Source organism: Fopius arisanus, unplaced genomic scaffold, assembly GCF_000806365.1.
Source record: "Fopius arisanus strain USDA-PBARC FA_bdor unplaced genomic scaffold, ASM80636v1 scaffold00016, whole genome shotgun sequence".
Taxonomy (NCBI): domain Eukaryota; kingdom Metazoa; phylum Arthropoda; class Insecta; order Hymenoptera; family Braconidae; genus Fopius; species Fopius arisanus.
Genome location: NW_011887755.1, coordinates 415,866 through 431,845, shown reverse-complemented (window position 1 = coordinate 431,845; position 15,980 = coordinate 415,866). Strand labels below are relative to the sequence as shown.

General features: G+C 37.8%; 4 protein-coding genes across 7 annotated transcripts; 3 read left to right on the top strand and 1 right to left on the bottom strand.

The window, feature by feature from the left end:
* Positions 1–346: 346 nt before the first annotated feature.
* LOC105263697 (UPF0488 protein CG14286) lies at positions 347–1,125 on the top strand. The gene is made up of 2 exons (XM_011300077.1): positions 347–495; positions 571–1,125. Exons 1-2 carry the CDS (start codon positions 475–477, stop codon positions 1,102–1,104), a joined length of 555 nt encoding a protein of 184 aa, XP_011298379.1. The 5' UTR covers positions 347–474; the 3' UTR covers positions 1,105–1,125.
* A 368-nt stretch (positions 1,126–1,493) lies between these two features.
* ThrRS (threonine--tRNA ligase) lies at positions 1,494–4,398 on the top strand. Of its 2 annotated transcripts, none has more exons than XM_011300080.1 (4): positions 1,494–1,627; positions 1,959–2,042; positions 2,109–3,954; positions 4,037–4,398. In XM_011300080.1, exons 1-4 carry the CDS (start codon positions 1,574–1,576, stop codon positions 4,186–4,188), a joined length of 2,136 nt encoding a protein of 711 aa, XP_011298382.1. In that variant the 5' UTR covers positions 1,494–1,573; the 3' UTR covers positions 4,189–4,398. The 2 variants fall into 2 exon arrangements, with proteins under 2 accessions (XP_011298382.1, XP_011298380.1); XM_011300078.1 differs by lacking the exon at positions 1,494–1,627 and adding an exon at positions 1,636–1,757.
* A 203-nt stretch (positions 4,399–4,601) lies between these two features.
* Positions 4,602–14,031, top strand: d4. 3 transcript variants are annotated; one of them, XM_011300082.1, is made up of 9 exons: positions 4,602–4,745; positions 4,819–4,928; positions 5,173–5,406; positions 5,486–5,694; positions 5,814–5,883; positions 7,531–7,686; positions 9,439–9,879; positions 12,338–12,450; positions 12,662–14,031. In XM_011300082.1, the coding sequence occupies exons 1-9, from the start codon at positions 4,669–4,671 to the stop codon at positions 12,791–12,793; spliced, it is 1,542 nt and encodes a 513-aa protein (XP_011298384.1). In that variant the 5' UTR covers positions 4,602–4,668; the 3' UTR covers positions 12,794–14,031. The 3 variants fall into 3 exon arrangements, with proteins under 3 accessions (XP_011298384.1, XP_011298383.1, XP_011298385.1); XM_011300081.1 differs by having other exon boundaries at positions 5,465–5,694; XM_011300083.1 differs by lacking the exon at positions 7,531–7,686 and having other exon boundaries at positions 5,465–5,694.
* Positions 14,032–14,126: 95 nt separating this feature from the next.
* On the bottom strand, positions 14,127–15,783 carry Iyd (Iodotyrosine deiodinase). Its single transcript, XM_011300084.1, has 3 exons — positions 15,102–15,783; positions 14,707–15,023; positions 14,127–14,619 (listed from the first exon to the last, which is right to left on the bottom strand). The coding sequence occupies exons 1-3, from the start codon at positions 15,451–15,453 to the stop codon at positions 14,434–14,436; spliced, it is 855 nt and encodes a 284-aa protein (XP_011298386.1). The 5' UTR covers positions 15,454–15,783; the 3' UTR covers positions 14,127–14,433.
* Between the last annotated feature and the right edge of the window lie 197 nt (positions 15,784–15,980).

Sequence of the window (15,980 nt, the reverse complement as noted above, 5' to 3'; positions counted from 1 at the left end):
GTTTTATATCAATGGGGTCCTAGAGGAACGTGTGATATTTTTTTTGTAGCTATAGTGGTAAGACGAAAAATTAAAGTGGAAAATCTCCTTTACCAGCCAGCGAAATCGTTTTTATCCATCATCATATGACTTCTCATCGAAGATGATTGACTAAAGTGGGGGCGCAGTCCTGGGGGTTTGAGTGGCCCAATGAGGATTGAGTAAAGTAGAGGCTGAGTAGTACTGCACCCCAAGAGAGGGAGAGCATCGCGTGTGGTGCCCTCCTTCTCTTGGGGTGCAGTACTACAACGCCGCTGGGGTCACTCAAACCCCTAGAACTGAGCCTCTACTTTAGTCAATCTTCTCTGGTTCTCATGCTGTCCCTACTGCTTTCGGAGAGCACGTGGACAGCTGACAAGTGTTTGACACTCCAGTGGCAAGTTTCATCAAATAATGAGTAGAAACTGTACCTGAGTTCAATATTAATTAGCCACAATGGCCCCTAAATTCAAACCGGTAGGTCTTTACAGTTTCTCTTCTTCAAAACATTAATTTGATTATTAAAGATGTGTTGACACAATATTATTTCAGGGAGGCAAGCGATTCCCTCCAAAAGTCACCCCCAAACCAGTTCCTCAGCAATTGCAAAATCCTCAATCAATAGAGCCATCGACCAGTGGATTAAATCTCGAAACTGAAAATAAATTCGAGCTTGAGCTGTGCTGGTGCATTCAGCAATTGGAGCTCAGCATGACTTCCAATAAATTGGGAGACAAGCAAACTCGGGAGGCCCACAAAAGTCTCAAGCTATTAAAGAGTAATAATGTGCCTTTGGTCCAGAAGAGACAAATTATGAGAACAACCTTTGGGGATTATCGAGCGAAAATGCTGCAAGAGGAGAAGAAACACAGTAAAAGTGCTTCCACTGTAAAAATTATTGTTCCCAAGCCCAATGAAAATAAATCTATATTCTTGAAAAAAGCGAAAGGGTTAACAGAGAGTGGAGTGGAACCTTCAATGGTTACAAATGGCCAATCTTCAAGTACGAATATCGCACAAGTATTTAGACAGAGTCAAACTGAAGAGAGATTCCAATTCAATTTTACTGCTTCTGATGTTAATTAAATTTCCTATCAAATTTTTTTACCCGAGTTTTCCTTCATTTCTCCCCAATGTAATCATTTTTAACATGAAAGGCGTTTCAATCCATACTAATTAAAGAATATCAAATCATTAAAAGGATAATCAATCATGAAATAAATAATTAATTATGCAATTCAACAACTGTTTTACACCGATATTTTCAATATTTTCAGGTAATTACGAATATTGGAGGGTAAGAAATTAATAGTTCGACTATATGATTATTGAACATTGTAAATTACTGATTACACCATTATTCATAGTTATTTGAATCTTTTTTCCCGCATTTTTAGTGGAAATACGCGGTATGAGGGACTTTGATTACAGTTTTTTGAAGGATTGCGTCATGCGATAATGTAGAAGTGTAGAGTTTATACATAGACACATCGCAGCATTCGTGACGTATAGAGTTGGTTAGTCTATCCAGAAAATCCGTTTTATCGTGATCATCATGAGTGACGACGTGACAACCGGCGTTGAAAAACTCAATGTTAAAACCGAAAAGGCATGCTTGAAATTTATATCAATTAAAATTCATACTAAACTCCCATAGATTCATTTGAACAATAAATATGCTGAGCATATTGCGATACCGTGGCTGTTCACAATGCGGTGTTATGTGGAAACATGCTTGGGTTGGTTATGAAATATTTACATATTTTTCATCCTCAGAAAGGCGAAATTTCCATCGTAACACTCTCCAATCAGCCTCTCGATTTTATCCAAAATAATCCCCTTTTGTTGGGTCGCTGAGCTTTAACGCACCCTGAACGCATGGCGTTCATCGGCTAACCTCAATGGTGTCCTTCGAACCGTAACTTAATTTAAAATTTCAGGCTAAAATGAAGGGTAAAGAGAAGAAGCCAGCACCTGAGAAGAGTTCAGTCACCGAGTTGAAGCCATGGCCTGCATATATTCAGGTAGGGAATACAGAAGATAAAAAGACAATCCAGACCAAAATTATGGAGTGTAAATAAAAATTGTAGGAACGTTTGGACCTGTGGGATAAACTGAAAGCTGACTATGACGCAGAAGTGGCTGGAAAAGTCTCCACCGAGATTACGGTTACCCTTCCCGATGGAAAGAACATTCCAGCGCAGTCCTGGCGTTCTACCCCCTACGACATTGCCAGAGGTATCAGTCAGGGTCTAGCAGACAATACGGTCATTGCGAAAGTCAACAACGTCCTGTGGGACTTGGACAGACCACTGGAGTCTGATTGCAAGCTGGAGCTGATAAAATTCGATAATCCAGAGGGCCAACAGGTATTCTGGCACTCATCCGCTCACATTCTTGGTGAAGCCATGGAACGAGTCTACGGAGGCTGCCTCTGTTATGGTCCCCCAATCGAGAATGGCTTCTACTACGACATGTTCCTGGGAGAGAAGGGAATCTCCAACACAGATTTCCCTTACCTTGAGTCTCTCTATAAGAGCATCGTGAAAGATAAACAACCATTCGAGCGTTTGGAGATGAAAAAAGAGGATCTCTTGGAGATGTTCAAGTACAATGAGTTCAAGGTGAGAATTCTCAACGAGAAAGTCACTACACCGACGACCACTGTCTACAGGTGTGGCCCTCTGATCGATCTCTGTCGAGGTCCTCATATACGAAATACTGGTAAAGTTAAGGCCATAAAAATAACCAAGAACTCGTCGACTTATTGGGAGGGAAATGCCAACGCTGAGAGCCTGCAACGTATCTATGGAATTAGTTTTCCGGATAGTAAGCAGTTGAAGGAGTGGGAGAAGTTCCAGGAAGAGGCTGCCAAGAGAGACCATCGAAAGATAGGGCGGGAGCAGGAGCTGTTTTTCTTCCACGAGCTCTCGCCAGGCTCCTGCTTTTTTCAACCACGTGGAGCTCATATTTATAATACCCTTGTAGAGATGATGCGTGCTGAGTACAAGAAGAGGGGTTTCCAGGAGATCATCACTCCGAATATGTACAATGTCAAATTGTGGCAGACCTCCGGACATTGGCAGCATTATGCTGATAATATGTTCTCATTTGACATTGAGAAGGAGACGTTTGCACTCAAACCGATGAACTGCCCTGGTCACTGCATGGTCTTCGACGTTCGAAATAGGTCCTGGAGGGAGTTGCCTCTGCGAATGGCTGACTTTGGTGTTCTCCACCGTAATGAACTGTCTGGTGCCCTCACTGGTCTCACCAGAGTCCGTAGATTTCAGCAAGATGATGCTCACATCTTCTGCAGCCATGAGCAAATCAAGGAGGAGATACTGGGAGCTTTGGACTTTTTGAAACACATTTACACTGTTTTTGGTTTCACTTTTAAGCTTTGCTTGGCAACGAGGCCTGAGAAGTACCTCGGGGAGCTCGAGGTATGGAATGATGCAGAGAAGGCACTTTCTGAGAGTTTGGATACCTTTGGCGAGGCCTGGTTTCTCAATCCTGGTGATGGAGCTTTTTATGGACCCAAGATTGACATCACAATTATGGATGCACTGAAGAGGCCACATCAGTGCGCTACTATTCAGTTGGATTTCCAATTGCCTATTAGGTTCAATCTTTCTTACGTGAATGAGCATGGAGAAAAGACAAGACCTGTCATTATTCACAGAGCCATTCTCGGTTCTGTTGAAAGAATGATTGCTATTCTTACAGAGTCTTATGCAGGGAAGTGGCCATTCTGGCTATCTCCTAGACAAGTTATGGTTATTCCAGTGGGGCCTCCGCTGGATGATTATGCCTTCCAGGTGAAGGAGAAGCTCTGGAATGCTGGATTCATGGCTGAAGTTGACATTGACGATGGTGATACCATGAATAAAAAAATCAGAAATGCTCAACTGGCGCAGTTCAACTTCATTCTGGGTAATAACCCCTGCTAAGCAATACGTGTACCAATCGGTCAGAAAATTAATCAATCTAATTAATCTCATAATTAATTTTCTAGTTGTCGGAGAGAAGGAAAAAGCCGCTGGAACCGTGAACGTCAGAACGAGGGATAACGTTGTTCATGGGGAAATTCAGACCGACGAGCTCATCAGAAAATTCCAGAAGTTCAAGGAAACTAAAGATCCCATGTGTGAGGAAAAATTCCAATAGATTCTCCTCAAATACAGCAGATCAAATTAACACATCGTTTTTCACAATGTCTTAGCTATAAATGACAGCAAAGGGGACGCGTAATTTATTTATGCACGAGAATAGTCACGTGCTTTTCAGCATTTAATATATCTCTGCATATATTTCATATATATAAAACTTTCAGTGAATATTCTTCGGTTGTACCGTAATATTTGAATAAAGATAATAAAGAAATTCAGCATATTATGTAATTTATCCTTTTACTCCTATTTGATACTCCTCTCGTATATTGTGAATGAAACTTTACGTTACGTTAAATCTATATGTCTATACTACGGGGATGTACGGAAAGGCCCGAGCGTTTCCGAGCGCAACTATTGACGGCATTTCGGAGTGGTTGGCATGGGTTTTTTTTTTTTTTTTCTATTGACCAGTTGAACTTTCCCAGCAGTCTCCCAGCATTGGGCTGAACTCCATCCAGAAACGCTTGACGACAAAATGACGGCGGTGGCTTTGCCGTCAACGCATTCCATCATTAATGTCGTCAATGAGGCGAATCTCAACAAAATTGAGAGGTAAATTTTGCGCAATTTATTTTTTCACTTGTAAAATGTACGGAGACAAATTATAATTGATAATTTTCAACAGCTTTCTCAACGACACGGCGTACAGGGAAGCCATTGAGAATTCATCCACTTACAACAGCAGATTATGCCGAGAACGGAGATTACGAATGCCTTTCCTCGATTCCCAAACTGGTATTGTTAATTTTGAATATTTTTCTGTATTATTCGTATGTAATTGCGGATTGAAATATATATCGTTCGGCTTTGATCGTGAATTATTGATCGAAACGAATGGTCGATTAATATATTCTCCATTTTTGGGTTTAAGCAAATTTTTTCATTAATCAATGGTTGAGAATGAAAAATTTGTTTTTCATATTGACCGAGGGGTCTCAGAAGTACTCGTTAATAAATATATTATGGATATTGTGTACAGGAGTCGCCCAGAACCACTCGAACCTGTTCATGTCCTCGAGGGAGCGTCTCCCTGGTCTCCAGCACGGCCAAATATACACATATCCCAGTAAAAGATGGAGAAAAAAGCGGAGACAGTACCTAATGCACTACCTACATCCGAAACGAGGTCGAGGCGACCTGGACGATGGAATCGAAGTAGATGGAAACGTGGCGGGTATCAATGATGACAGCAAAGAATCAGCTACCCTCAAAGGTACAAACCGTTGATACATTCCCCTCTGACTTTCATGGTAATTAATCACTGAATTCAGGTTTCCCCATGAATTTCGCAGACGAACACAGCAAGGATGCGTGGTACTATGACGAAGAAGATATGTTGGATATGGATGCCTTCGAGGAGAGAGACCAGGACAGTGATTACGATTACGAGGAGAGCTACAGCAGTAAGAGAAAAAGAAGAAGAGGACCCAGAGGTGGAGGACATCATCCTGCCAGGAGTCATCCACCAGCTACTGACAGTCCAGGACCGAAAAGATCTAAAGTAATTATCCGTTGCTATAAAAATATTTTTCAATTCAATTCATTTCATCACTTGATTTATGAGTTAATCTCGAAGAAATCGAAAAACTCATCACCAATGGATCATTCGTGATGTTCCAGGGCGGTGGACGAGGACGAAAAAAAGCAAACTATGACGCCGGTGACTCCGACAAGCCATTCGTGTGTGACCGTAAGTTTAACCACAGATACAACTACAAATGACCTTCCCTTCCCCCCAAAAACAAAGAAAGCAACTTCCCCTATTAATTTTTTTTTTCTTACGTACTCGTTCTATTTTTTGCAATTATTGTTATTCACTTAACATTTATTATGATTTTTTTTTTCACTAAGCCACAAACTAAAATGAAATAATTATCGACGATTTCGAGATTTAAACGCCCAAGGCGTTCATGAAAAATCTGTTAATCTTGATACTTCTATGATTATATTTACGTGAATTAATCTAATTGACTCGCGCAAGGTAGACAAAGAATATTATTATTAATTAATAGGTGTTAAGCTCGATGAAGATGAATAAATTATTGGATTATTATTATATACACTCAATTTGAATTAACTGTCATGAGAGGAAGCGATCGACCGATTGCCAATTTTACTGACACGAGATCTCTTTGACTTCTAGATTTCACTTATTGATTTATTATTTTTATGACTATCATATTCATGGAGGGTGGCTGCAATTTTTCTTCGAGTATAATTAGCTTAATCTTTCACCACCAAAGAATTTTTGCCGAGTCGTCAAGTCGTATCTATTCTTAGATTTGCGCCAAATGAAAAAATCAATCCAATAACAGGAGTATAACCATTAAGAATATGTTTCATATTTTTATGACTTTCTCGAAGGACTTTGACAGTCACCGATTACTATCAGCTATTTTTTTAGTTTGAAATATATTGACAGATATCGATAAACCGAAGCCCTTAAAATAACTCATATGTGCCTGCCATATTTTATACCACCAAAAAACCTACCCAGCCTTGTTACGATAGTCTCAAGACATTTGGTCTGAAATATTAAGCATTTTAATGCCAAATTTTGAGAAAGTGCACGAGTAGAGTTTTTGTTTTAAAGATAACATAAAAATCAGATGATTGATTAAACAATTAACAAGCTTAATGAGGGCCAAGTATCTTCGAACGTAGTGAGAGATAAGTTTCCCGATGAACAATCAAGAAATAAAAGAGCTAACTAGACAATGGAGAGACAAAATTAACTAAATAAAGAATAATAAAGGAAAAGGAGAATGCGATAGGTTCACTCTGTAGCGAGCTGATTAAAGTAGGTGTATTACGAAGCATCTCAAGCCTTGCATTGTATTAGTTTTGCTTCTTTGGGCTGGAATTTTCCTACACTGCTTGTCCACATATTAGAGTACATAATTCATTTATTTAATATTTTTTAATACCTATTAGGTGGTCAGGGGTTCATTTAGTTAGAATTCACCCAGAATAAGAAAATTAAGAAGAAGATATAAATAGTAATGCAGCAAACGCCCCCTTGGAAAGTAACTGAGCTTTATTTTTATTTTAACATCTCCAAGTGTCCCATTGCACTGCAAAAACTCCTCTATTTTAATTTCTATCAATTTTTTAAAAATAATTTCAAGAACTTTTTATAATCCCCATCGTTTATTAAATCCTCTCTTGTTTGTTACCCTAATCTCATGATACTTGTCCTGAATGAGGAACGAGAGAAAAAAAAAGATAGGAAAAAAAAAGAATAAAGTCAAAAAAACATAAGTGAATTATGATTTTTTTGTTATTTTTGTTTTTGCATTGGATGGTTTGGGGGAAAACAGTATTTGCACTTTTGCAGTATGCAGCGCACGGTATAAAACCAGACCCGGTCTGGTCTACCATTACGGTCATTCCCACTCTACTTCCTCTGGTGATCCTGCTAAGGAACTAAGTCCCAGTCCTGCCGATGTTGAAACACGGAGCGTTGCAGACACCGCTGCTTCGGACCAGCCAGGTTGGACCCAAAATCAAGCTCAATTTTCGCAGTTTCCTTTAAGACGTTTCTATAACAAATGAAGAAAAAGAATACGCTAAACAAACAAATGGAAGATCATTTATCTCAAGACTCCCGTCTATTCTTCCTTCATTTTTTTTTCTGTTTCTTTAACATTTTTTTTTTCTGCTTTCTCTTCACTCCAACTCCGATACTTTATTTATCTCTTCGATCTCTGTCTCTCTCTATCTCTCTTCTCCTCTTGTCCATCCATGCAGCTCACTATCCAGAGTCTCATTCATTATCGAGTACTTGACGATTGTTCGCAAAATTTTGTAAGGATGCATTGAGCGAGAGGTTCAGAGTGAAAATAATTGACGGAGAAGGTGTTTCAATGATGTGCATATTATTGTCGTGTGATCGTGTACTGTTTATTCTCTATGGGTTTTTTCATTTCCCAATTTGTTTCGTTCACTCTTGATTATTTTCCGTTGCTCATTATAAAATACGTAATTACACGCTTCGGCGTTCACACTTGAGTTGAAAATAATTTTTAAAGATTACTCAACTTAGCAATTCGATTCCCTTTATTTATATCGGAATTTGTCAAATACACCTTGACCTTGTCTTTGAGTATAAACAGCCGAAAATTGTGAGACAATCTGATGATGCGTTCTTTTCTTACTTTGTTTCTCATTTCTATTATTTCGATGAAACTTTTGTTTTTGAGTTTGCAATGGCATGCAAACAATATGTAATACTATATATACTCTTCCTATAACTTTGATTTTCTATTCGACTATTTATTCGCCTTCCGAAGTGCCCAAACTCGCATAATTATTTCCCAATTATTTGAGTTGTTGTTTTTTTTTTTTCGAAAAGGCGTTTAGACCGACTCGAATGAGAGTTTACGATTTTGTTCCATTATCTTCTGTTGTCTATAACTTGACTTTTTTATATTACTGGTTTGCGAGCATGTTCTAAGTCAAAATAAAAAAAAATGAAAGACATATGTATTACATTGATATATGCTTCATTTTGCTTCTCCACGTAACAGCCACATTTAGAAAATGATTCGTTTGATTTGCACGCCGAATGCTGAATGCTTCGAAAGTACAGGGCATCGTTGTAATCAGTGGTAACCATTGCTGCATCGCCATGCCTTCATTCATCTTATTATTATTTAAATGTTCAATTCGGGGAATTGCGCCATGGATCTCTGGGTTTCTCTTGAAATTTTTCATTTCAATTTAACACTGACTGATAATTCTTTATTGGTGATGGAATGCTGATTTTAAATTTGCACATTTGTCAATCTGTCAGCAACTATTTTCATGGTATCACACGAAGTTATTCCTGCTTGTAACAAAAAAGAAATTGATCCCATCGAGATGTGACTGCCATTAAAAGCCGATCGAAAAGAGATACGACTTGTGCCTTAAATAAATTAAACTTTTTCCCTCTTTCACAATAAGTTCTCAATGGGATCAGTTTAATTGACCAAAATAATTGACTAATAAACAGTAGAGTGAATGTTTTTGGGGAGTATTTGATTTGGTGTAGAAGGAAAGTCGAGACAAGGAGTGGGCGCAATGAAAAACTTTTCAATATGAGATTATAGTGGAATAATGAGAGATAAAAAGAGAGCCAGGTGTGCATGATTGTTGGATTGTTTTGAGAAGGCGTAAAGAGGAAAAAAGAAAATGCAAATGAAAAATGAAAAAAAAAAAAGAAAAAAAAGCGCAAATGGGTATGTGGTCGGTTTGTGATTAGGTGGTACACGTCGGGGGCGACAGAGTACAACAGCAAGCTCGAGTACTTCGAGTCCATCCCCCGTTGGGAATGTGAATGCAAGTGTTGGTGGAGCAAGTCAGCCGTCGCAGCAGCAACAGCTGCCGCCGGTTCAGACGAGTGTCCCACCAGTATCACCAACTGTCTCAACACCCAAGGAGGATCATCAATTGATGACCGTTGGATCACCATCAGCGGTAACATCACCAGGACCCATGAGGCCAGATGTTGCTATTCCTGCTGGATTAACCACCAGTCTCGCTAACACTATCGGCCCAACTGGTGGACAAACTATTGATAAGAAGACCGGTAAAACACCACAGCCATCACCCTACTGTGATTTCTGTCTTGGTGATGCTAGGGAGAATAAAAAAACCGGTGGTTCCGAGGAATTGGTCTCATGCAGTGATTGCGGTCGTTCAGGTAAGATTGAGGAAAAAACGAAGCGCAAGTATTCGAGACGGGCAAATCATAATTAATTATCTTCCATATCCCCTTTTTTTTTCTCTTTTGTTGACTAATTTAAAGTTGATTATCTCGTTACGCATTTCAAATTTTTTTCTCGTTCAACTGCTACATGAAATCAGTCTCTTTCATTCGTTGAATTTTTTCATTTTTATCGTTCGTTTCGTTCTTGCAACAGGAGCTTTTCGTCTCGTTTTCTTCATTCATTTTTTTTTTGTTTCCAAATTCTGGTTTTGATAAGGCTGTGCTCACCAATCTTCGTGGTTCATTCAGTCGTGAAGTGCTTATTTATTATGTTGTTCCTTTGATTTGAGGTTGATTCGCTGAGGGACTTGAGTAGGAGGGAAAAATATCTGCTGGATTTATCACTCAATCGAGCAGTTATTTTTCTTAGCTACTATTGAGGAATTCTGGGCGTGCAATACCGATAGATTCAACGTGTCTGATGTTCTCTAGGTGAAAAGAATCATGAGCTTTATTGGAAATAGATTTAAAACTGACATTGGGGCTTTTCATCATACACTAGTCAAAGCAGAAATATCAAAACATCACTTTATCAATGGCGCAATTCTGTCGCATCTGGGTAATAGGAATTTCATGTGATTCCTTTATCGAAATAGAAGGAAGAATAGTGGAAGAATAATCTTCTGAAGCATCGTTGATTGGACGAAATGCTACGGAGATAACTGTGATTTATTCTAAAACACAATTGAATAGTTGTAAGATAGAAATTTTTATAGAACTCAAATAATCACGAGTATGTACAAAGTTCGATATGATCATAATGAAAAAACTTTGTAATGAAGTTCTATCGACAAATGAAAAAAAAATTAGAATTTGAAAAGTCGACGTTTTTTTTTTAAATTTAAGAATTGTGAGATCAAAAATTCCTGTTGCACAGTTTCACTAGAGCACGTCATTGAAGAAGATATGATTTGTGAGCTTTTCGACTACAGTGTATTTTATTTCATCAAATAATTATATATTTCCATACTTCATCCTTTCAATAATGAATGGGCATTATTATTATTTAATCTGTTGAATTCCCTTGACTTTATTCACTGTTCAGTCACACGAAGCACCCCATAGAGACCTTATCTTCACGTAGAAGCATCTCAAAAGTAGATTAGTTTTCTACGGATTTTTATATTATTGTAACCCGATAACATTGATTTTAAAATAATTTCGCCTCCAAGAGCACAAACTCGCTTCCAATATCAATCTATCATATTTTCTCATACACGTGAATATTGCCAGGAATATTGTAAGAGACCAATTGGTACATGAGAAAATAAAAAATCTCCAATAGAATGTATCTCATTGATGTAATGGAAATCAAAACAAACGAAAATAAGGAATTTGTATAGAAAGATGAGATTGTCTGGCAGATTGTGTCGTACTCTCATTAACTTGACAAGAGATGATTGTGAGAACAAAACGAACCAATTAATCATAAAAAAGTTTTAAAAAGTAATAGTTAGAGTGAATAATTTTTCCCAAGAAAATGAAAAATAGCAGTAGATTGTTTCATTTTCTCGATTAAGAGTTATAGTTACAACAAGGCATGCAAAACAAATAGTTCCTCCTTGTTACGAGAAATGAGAAGATCAATAGAGACTTGTTATTAGGCAATTTTTATTAAGCATTATCCACGAAGCTTAGTGTGAGACGAAGGTGAAAATGTAACGTTTAAGTACCACCTACTCAGTAAAATAAAAGTAGTTATTAAGTATGATGAGTGAGTGAGAGACATGACACAAAAGAAAAAGAACATGAGATAATTAAAGATATGAATTTTTGCGTGTGCTAAGCGGAAGAAAAATGTGATCTGCGACGTTTATATTGTGCTGCGCAAGAAAGAACGTGAACTTTTCCAAGGTACGCCCTGCTGATTACTTTTATCATCTTATTACTCCAAACACTAAATAACGGTATGTTCAAAAAACGTCAGAAGGAAAAAAAAAAACAGAAATACGACAAAGGATAAAAAGAAAACTACTTGCAAGCAATTTTATCATCAAATAAAAATACTTTGTGCGGAAAAAAAAACATGGTAGCGTTTCATTATTCCGGACGTTTAGTGCTGAGGAAAGGTGAAAGACACAGTTGATCGCGGGTTAATGAAATTCAATTTTTTAGTCTGTGATAACAAAACAATATATAAGAATTTTATCTAGAAAGAAATGATAAAATCATATGTTTTGGATATGAAAAAAAAAGACTTTCAAAAATTTTAATTGACTAAAAAGTTATGTCCGCGTGAATGATAAAAAAACGATAGCTTGGAGTTCACTGTTCTTCGGCACAAGATAAATGTCCTGGCACCTTTCCGCTGGCCGCATCCATCGTCAAGTCTCCCAGCTCCATCATCCTGTGCTTTCTTTCTTCCTTGACACCAGTGTCGTTCTTGTTATAGGGCATCCAACTTGTTTGCAATTTACTGCAAATATGATCGTTTCTGTACGCAAGTACAGGTGGCAGTGTATCGAGTGCAAGTGTTGTTCCATATGTGGCACATCTGACAATGACGTGAGTATTTCTTTTTCTTGTTGTTTATTTATTTATTTATTTTTTTTAAGTATGCTTCTGTCATTGATGCGAAAATCAGACTCATCACTCTCTCTCGATGCGGATGAGAAAACTCATGAGCTGGGAATTCTCTTTGTTAAAATTTATTGAAGCAACAGAAAAACAGATTTTTTTTTTGGATAAAAATTAATTCTCCGGATGATCAAATTAGGATCAGTTGCTGTTTTGTGATGACTGTGATCGTGGATATCATATGTATTGTCTATCCCCACCTCTGGCAACTCCACCCGAGGGTTCCTGGTCGTGTCGCCTGTGCATTGCCGAGTTCCATCGACGCGATTGAACCACAAGCTGAGAGAATCTTGCAAATAATGGAGAAAAATAATAATAATAAACAAAGTAACATGGGTGCTGATGGTCATACTCAACAGTGGTCGCTCGAGTGAATCCCTCGTGGCAGCTGTTTTCGTCGTTATAAAAAGGGCCTCTTGTATGTACTCTCATTTCCTGCAACCACCTGTTGGAGGATCGGATGATCCGAGCGAGAGTATTCTCTTAATCTTCTTTTTTTCAACTAAAAATTCAACAATCTCCCATAGTTTTTAACTTGATATTCTCTCTTCTTGTTCTTCTTCTACACTGATTATTTCGATGCATTTTATTTCGAAAATGATGTATTCTTCACCGGAAAAATAATGGAATGCGAAATAGTAACGGAGTAGTTATCGGTTTCACACGTGATTTTAATGATTATTACGTCTCAGGCGCTGGTGATCTCAGAAATATAATTAATCTTGTAACTAATTAATTCTGGATACTGTAAAGAATTTTATAAATAAAAGAAAACAATGCTCCTTAGGTAGAATCGAGAATTTAAATTCAACCTATAAAAACAGATGAATGGCAATTGTTCGTAAAGCGAGATTGTGTAAAAATTGAATGAAAGTTATAATGAATACCCCACCCCCAGGCTCAGTTAAAATCTTTTTCTATATTAAACAAAGTAATAGACCTTATTATTGTAGCCAGAGATGGAGACTGATTCGCAAATCAATCGAAACCGTTATAACGTCTTTCAAGATTTGTCGTGAAATAATGTGAAATGAATTTAATAATATTAAACATAATGGTGTAAAAAAAAAAACGTATGGACAATATAGTGAAACTGAAAAGAACTAGCTGGATGTAAGATAGATACGACAATACCTTCTAGATAAAAGAAAGAACCTTTATGCAATTTACAGAAAATTCTTTTGAATTATGTCAGAAGTTTCTTTGAAAAATTTTCATTTTTCATTTGAACTTGACGCATCTGACGAATTCACATGGACATAGAAATCCATTGATGAAGTATAATCCAAAATGACATTTTACCAAGCCAAAATATTATGTCTTTTGTTGACAAGTGAATCCAAATTTGACATCTGTGCATAGATAGAGGGTTGTCTCTTCATCTGTATGTATCATAATATTCAAGCTTTTACACTTAACAAATATCGTGCGATAACTGTTTAGCTCTAACACACCAATCAATGCAAACGAATGGATAACGAGGTGAAACAATGATTTAACGAAAGTTTTAAGAAAAAAAAAGGCCGAGAATAACGAGAAGCAATTCTGGATAACCATAAATGCATGTCCCCCTAACTGCGGATGATTTTTCCTTTCAATTGTTGGTCAGCTCAGTATTTTTATATTTTATATACATGGAGTGTACTTAAGTTAAGTTGCAAATGAAGTAAAAAAAATGAGATTGGATAATGGAATTGTACATTAAAACTAATCACCTGAATTTAGAGATTAATTGATGGATTAATCATGTGACCGACATTGTATTTTGAGTTGATAATTATTGGTCATTCAGAATTCGATTTTTTATATCGCTTATTTTCAATGATTGTACGCAAATTGCTAATAAATGATTAGTTTCTACTAACTGTCAGTTTTTAATATTGGGAATGAGAAAGTGTTTGATGGGGTAGTTTAGGTAAACTCGACTAGAATATCAGCGAGTGGCTTCCTGTGGAGATTTGGTACAGTCGCGTCAATAGCTGGATATCCAACCGGAAGTAACAGACAGAGTTTTTCCAGAGGGGGTCGACCGAGAAGGCATCGCAATGCAGGTCCACAGTTGAGAGGCGTGGACGTCAGTGTAACCAGTCCGGCATACTTGGAATAATCAAGACAATAGGCTTATACGATACTTGCCAAATATTCCCAAAGCCTGACTATTTCCATTGAATCACCCTCACATACCTGGATAGCTGTGAGTAATACACCACAGGCAATAGCAACACTCATTTCATGATAATAGTGATTCTTTTTTCTTCCATCAGGTAAAATCCCATAAGTCTGTTTAAAAACAAAAATCAGGTATGGAGCGACGGTAAGATAATCCTTAACCCAATTAGTCTTCAGTGGCGTCAAGTCTCTTGTCCATTTTTTTCCCATTCTCTTTAAATAATTCTGCTGCTCCTCCCTCTCAACGATCTCTCGTATTTTCGCTTTCATCTTGTCATTAGAAACGACAACGAATGTCCATGGCTCGGTATGAGCACCACTCGGTGCAGTGCCTAATCACCCGAAATAAATTCAATTATTTCCATCATTTGGGCACCATACCGTGAGGTGAAAAAAAATTCCATGCTTACCGGCTGCTCCAATAATGTCATGGATAACACCGATTGGCACCGGATCAGGACTAAAAAACCTGATGGTCCTGCGTGCATTGGAAATTGCGTAGAATTCCCTAGACCGTTTTTTCATTTCCTCCTCGCTTGGTCTGTCATAGACGAAGGAAATATGCTCTAGGTCCTTGGGTAGTGCAGGTAGGTCATCCTCGTCGGCAGTTTTATCAAAAATATCCTCGTCATTCTCATTCTCATTCTCACATTCACTTTTTTTTTTACGGTTCCACAGAAAATTCACGAGGCAGTACGATGCGATACCGAGAATTACGTAATGCCAGTATTTCGAGAAGAATGGCAGTAGCTCTGAGGGCATAATTACTGAATTCTTCAAGGGAGATGTTCTTGAAATGAATCCACAAGTGAGATAATCGATGTGCCAGTGGAGACTGAATCAATCCGAGATACAATACTCTCGTCAAATAGCCCTGCAGTTTCGTAACAGTTTGTGGCAATTCCCTTCTCTTTCCGCTGAATTGAAAATGAAGGCATATCATTCTCGTTAATTATCGCATACGAATTTTTATTTGCTTCTGCTTGTGGTCGAGAATATTTTTGAGCTGCTAGTGAACGGTATTTTTACATCAGAGAGATATCACAATCGTTAAAATTTTGACAAAAACACGTGCTCCCCTCCCTATCGCTGTCAGATAAACGATCTCTGGGTATTCGACGGGTGCGTAAATATCATTCCATATTATTTGAGGAATTCATAACTACTATAATCGACTGTTCATGGATTTGCGAGGTTTACCTATCACCGCAGCCGTTCGTGCAGATAATTTCATTGAAATTATCGAGTCTCAAGAAAGGCTGGATATAATACAAAAGAATGGAGCGATG